General features: G+C 41.8%; 2 protein-coding genes across 2 annotated transcripts in view; one reads left to right on the top strand and one right to left on the bottom strand.

The window, feature by feature from the left end:
• Positions 1–1,919, bottom strand: part of grm5b (glutamate receptor, metabotropic 5b) — a 69,984-nt gene extending 68,065 nt beyond the window's left edge. Inside the window, 1 exon segment of the mRNA XM_025055262.1 lies at positions 1,362–1,919. The gene's annotated coding sequence lies outside the window, so the exon portion shown is untranslated.
• Positions 1,920–2,548: 629 nt separating this feature from the next.
• tyr (tyrosinase) overlaps positions 2,549–5,690 on the top strand; it is a 5,181-nt gene continuing 2,039 nt past the window's right edge. Inside the window, 3 exon segments of the mRNA XM_008309804.3 lie at positions 2,549–4,099; positions 4,704–4,920; positions 5,565–5,689. Coding sequence (XP_008308026.1) covers positions 3,272–4,099; positions 4,704–4,920; positions 5,565–5,689 — 1,170 coding nt within the window. The 5' untranslated portion in view covers positions 2,549–3,271.

Below are 5,690 nucleotides of genomic sequence, written 5' to 3' on the forward strand. Positions count from 1 at the left end.
GTAAAGCATTAATATGGAGTTATTATTGGTTTAACTGTTGGAGAGCGCAAAGCAAATTGAATTTTTCCTAAAATTGGATTTATTATGATGATGGCAGATAATCATTATCCTGTTAACACACTTCAGTGATGTAATCTGACACTGACAGTGTGAAGTGGAGTGAGTTGGCATCACATAATGACAGCTCCTCTGCGGTTCCATGAAAATGACATTACAGTGACCGACGATGGTTATACAAGGAAAACCTATAGTGCATACCTGCACTTTGTGTGTGTGTGTGCGTATGTGGTTGTGTGTGTGTGTTTGTGTATTTTTAGCACATTTCTCCAATAATCGTGAGCACAACAGCCAGCGTGACAGTTGACAAATCACAATTCAACGTTTCTGAATAACACTTGATAGACGTGGTTGCCATAGACACGGCTGAATTGCCGGGCTGTCACTTGTCTGTGTGAATTCCATTTTTTGAGGAAAATTAGAGTAAAAATAAACACACGAATGGCAGGCAGAGGATTTAAAAAATGGGCCGTAGGTTTTAAGGTAAAAAAAAAAAAAAATTAGTGATTAGTTGTTAGTGTAAACATTAAAATCTTCGTTTTCTACAGTATTTACAGCAAACCAAATAAAACTGTGAAATGTTCCTTTAAGTTATGTCACCCGAGATTAAATAAAGCATTATATTAATCTGACAGAAAATAATGATGCTACATCGTGGTTCAATGTTCTTTTCTATGAAAATGCTGCTTCAGTAAGACCTGTTTAATACAAGTAACAAAACATGAACTGAACACAGAGACATTTCTGTGCATTTCGTTCACTGCAGCTTCTGTATTTTCTTTTTCATAACACAACACAACACTGTTTTACTATTAATTTCATGGGATCAGTCACAACACTCGGGGGCTGTAATCTACATAAGAAAGTTGAAAATTGCAGTGCTTGGTAGTCTTGTCTGTCTACATTATCGTAAATAAACATAAAGACTAGTTAGTCTAGAGAGAGAGAGTCAGATTACAGCCCTAGTTTGATCAACAATTAAAACAGGGTCTGTAATATGACTGCTGTCCATTAATGCATGTGTTGGCGGCGGGTGTATCAGAGCTCGGGGGCCGCCGAAATATAATCCCGCTTCGGGCGCCACAATTGCTAGAGCCGGCTCTGCTAACCACAACTAGCCCTTCAGCTAAGCCGGAACCTGCATGTTGTTGGAAAGTGGTAAGAGTGGTAAATATGCATGCATTGAACAAAATATGTTCCCTCAAGTTGGTTAAAACATTTGCTTACGTGTACCTACACAGACACCCAGTGAGACAGTGCGTCTCTGTCTGTCTTTTTCCTCTTAGCCTCTGCCTCAGACTCACCCCATCAGCCCCGCGGACATCTTTATCCTGTGACGGTCATTCCTGTGCGGACCACTGCGTTCCTGCAGCGGGATTAGCTGCATCCCGTGCCTGGCTGCGGCAGCATGTGACCGGCTTATGATGCAGCTCCGACCCAGCCAGAGGAGAAGCAGCTATGAGAGAAAATCACTTCCTTTATTCTTCTTCCACGTAGTTCTCGCTCTTTCCACATTCCTGTTGTGTGTGAATGCTGGTCACGCTGTGGTACAGATGATTAGCCACCAATCAGTGATTTATTACTGGAATGAACCCAGGTGTTTCTTTCATTTATCACAACAGGTAACAAATATGGACCGTATGGTTTTCACAGAGAAAACATTGCGTTTTAAAAACGTACTTATTTTTTAAAACGAAGTAAAACGTAAACGCTGTTATATAAAGTTTTGGAACTTTATTTGCAATCGGAAAAAACAAGGCTATGCTAAAATAACGTTAGCAATTACGCAGTATAACATTTAACAGTGTTCAAATGCTGCTTTGTTTGGGGGTTTGTGTGTTTTTTATCGTAGCTGGTTAAAAAAATATACATTTTTTTGAATGCTGGACTAATATACATTTTTTTAACATTTTATTTAATGGAAAAAGAGAGGAAAAAAAGTGCTTATTCTTTACAAACAAGAACACCTGAACAAAGCATGATATTAAGGGCCATTAAAACAATGTATAGGATATGAGATTTGGAAGATACGGATTAACCAGTTATTAAAATACTGTATAATTAGCATGTTTAAGAACATAATCTCATTTAAAACGGTCTGTCAGAATAATTAGATAGCTGCACACCTCCAAAAATTATACATAACCCCAGTTTTAATACATAGAAATGCAGTTGTAACGTCTTAGTCCAGTAAGAATTAAAAAAAAGGGGAAAACTGTTTTACATTTATTATTTATATAATAATAAAAAAGGGTCTTGTTTCAGCATGGAGTATAATTCCCTTAGGTCAAGGTATATGTTTTTCTAATGTTTCACCTCAATTTTCTATGCAAAACAGGTTTAGAAAATTAAAAGAAACAGTCAACCGAATGCTTACTTTTATGCTTGGACTATACGGCCGTTCAGTCTTTTCCCCCTGAAAAACAGAGAAATAAAAATGATTAAAACTTAGGGAAGAAAGTTGTCAGCGTTTCTTGTGTTATTATAGGAAAGAAGGAAAAATCCAATTGATGGAATGAAAAGCTGCAGCGTCGCAAGAGTTGTTTCTATGAAATGATTTTTAGTCAAAGCCATTTCACACCACTTTCGTTTTTTAGTTTCATTTATTCTGTATTTTTGCGCATTTAATCGTGCTGGAATTCCTCGTCGGACTTAACTAAGAGACGCTCACACACACGAGCATGTGCACTCACACTCAGTCACATGCTTCGGATAATATTCTTTATTCCTCTTTCATTTTGTCTTGCGTCTTGACCTGCTGACTTATGCTCAACTTTACCTAAGGCAGTTCCATGTATGTGGCCCCCTGTGTGTGTGTGTGTGTGTGTGTGTGTCCCCTGGAGTGAGATCACACACATTGTGTGAGGACAGCCCCTAAAAAGAGTGGGAGGAAAACAGGGCACCACCGACTTATTGAGAGGAGAGAGCCTGAGATAGAGGAAGAGAGAGAAGGTGGAAGGAGGTTGGTTTGGTCGAAGGGTTAGCTGGAAGTGAAAAGAAAAGAGATTTTTGAAATATTTTTTGGTCATATTTTTAAGTTAATCAAGCAGTGCCTCAGAGTGGTTTTCTTATTTTTGAGTAAAAAGAAAAATTGAATTTACATGAAATTTAGTTGAGTATTGACCAGCGGTGAGTCTGTTTTTTGCATTGAATTCTTTTGTTGAAATCCGACCTTCGACCCTAACACTGACGTTGACGTGGCTGTAGCCTCACCATGAGGACCCGGTTTGCATCTCTCGTCCTGTTTCAGCTCGTCCAGACTGCTTTCTGCCAGTTCCCTCGACCCTGTGCCACCTCAGAGGGACTACGGACCAAGGAGTGCTGCCCAGTGTGGGGAGGTGACGGCTCGGTCTGTGGTGCACTCTCAGGCCGTGGTTTCTGCACCGAGGTGCTGGTCTCAGACGAACCCGATGGGCCCCAGTACCCGCACAGCGGGATGGATGACAGAGAACGTTGGCCTTTGGCCTTCTTTAACCGGACATGCCGTTGTGCGGGAAACTACGGAGGGTTCGACTGCGGAGAGTGTAGATTCGGTTACTCGGGCTCCAACTGTGCACAGTACAGGGAGTCCGTGCGCAGAAACATCATGAGCTTGCCCACCGCTGAGCAACGGAAGTTCGTCTCCTACCTCAACCTGGCCAAAAACACTGTCAACCGTGACTATGTCATCGCCACGGGGACCAGAGCAGAGATGGGGGGAAATGGTGAGAACCCTATGTTCTCTGACATCAACACCTATGACCTGTTTGTCTGGATGCACTACTACGTGTCCCGGGACACCTTCCTGGGAGGACCTGGCAACGTGTGGCGAGACATCGACTTTGCTCACGAGTCCGCGGCCTTTCTGCCGTGGCACAGAGTCTACCTGCTTCACTGGGAGAATGAGATAAGGAAGCTGACGGGTGATTTCAACTTCACCATCCCGTACTGGGACTGGAGAGACGCCCAGTCCTGTCAGGTGTGCACTGATGCGCTAATGGGGGAACGTAGCCCCCTCAACCCTAATCTCATCAGTCCTGCCTCTGTATTCTCCTCGTGGAAGGTAAGACTGAAGTCTGTTCTCATTTCCAGTTCCATTTAACCAGTATTTAGAACAGGGATGTCAATCTCATTTTGGTTCAGGGGTCACATATACAGTTTGATCAGATGGTCGGACCAGTACAATCATCAACGTAATTACCTATAAATAACAATAAGTCAGTGTTTTTCCCCCCTTTGTTTTCCTGCAAATAAGTACAAGTATATTAGAAAATGTTCATATTTAATGAAATATCATTTGACAAAACATCACGAACATGAAGCGTTTCTGCATTTTTTCAGTTGAGCGGACCGGATTGAAACCCCTAGTGAGCCACTTTTGGCCTGCGGGTCGTATATTTGACACCACTTTTTTAGAATGTTTGGAATTTAACTGTCTGATTACAGAAAATCTGATATTTCCAGGCTGTGTGTCCCTTTCCAATTCATTGGTTAAAAAAATATATACGGCAATTTTGGCTTTAATGTCGTATTTTTTTCTCCAGAACTGTCTGTTGTTTTATGCTTTACATCCAACCAATCAAATACAACAGCGTCATATATAAAGATAAACCGAATTCTCATATAGTTGTGGGTCTGTGTGTGTGTGTGTGTATGTGTATGTGTAGGTCATCTGCACTCATCATACGGAGTACAACAATCGGGAAGTCTTGTGTAACGCCACCGGGGAGGGTCCGCTGTTGCGTAACCCAGGCAACCATGATCCAAACCGCGTGGCCCGACTCCCAACATCAGCTGATGTTGACTTCACCGTGGGCCTGCCTGACTACGAGACTGGACCCATGGACCGGTTCACCAACATGAGCTTCAGGAATGTCCTAGAGGGTAGGAGAGGAACACAAAGAGTCTTCACGGAGTACACAGTTTTACTCAAGCAAAATAATTCAGTAGTACTCAATGACTTAAAGACCGTAATATATGGTTAATGATCAAATGATCAACAGCATAAATATATCAAGTTCCAAATCACTTTTGACTTGCAGTTGTCTATGTAATGATTGAAGTGTAAACGATTCAGTCACATGTTCATCGAACTCAGTACTTCTCAAATACTTCGCAAGTAATGCTTGAATGATAATGATCCTCCAGTCACTAGGTGGCAGCAACTCATACAGTGGTTTTTACAGATAAATATTTACATGTTATCAGATTCTCAATAGTGTTTAAATTCGCACGGGTATGGATTGGCGGGGCGGGGGAAGGGGGCGTGAAAACATTTCTGTCCCCAAGCGGGGGGGGCACGACTCCAGGACCGACTTCATGGGTCATGACCTCCCATTTGGAAAACAGTGAAACATTATTGTTTACTTTAGTTTATGCTAATTTATAACTACTAATCCAGTCAAGTTTTATTTTATTTTCATTTAAAAAGTAATTAGAAAGAATACATTTCTTCTACACAGTTAAAAAACTCTTCATTTTCCCCCGTCATTTCTGACACGGGTTTCGACTCTTCCTCTCTTCTGCAGGTTTTGCCAGTCCAGTGAACGGTATGGCAGTGCCAGGCCAGAGCACCATGCACAATGCCTTACATGTTTTCATGAACGGCTCCATGTCCTCAGTGCAGGGTTCAGCCAACGACCCAATATTCCTGC

Source organism: Cynoglossus semilaevis, chromosome 4, assembly GCF_000523025.1.
Source record: "Cynoglossus semilaevis isolate Cse_v1.0 chromosome 4, Cse_v1.0, whole genome shotgun sequence".
NCBI classification, from domain to species: Eukaryota; Metazoa; Chordata; class Actinopteri; order Pleuronectiformes; family Cynoglossidae; genus Cynoglossus; species Cynoglossus semilaevis.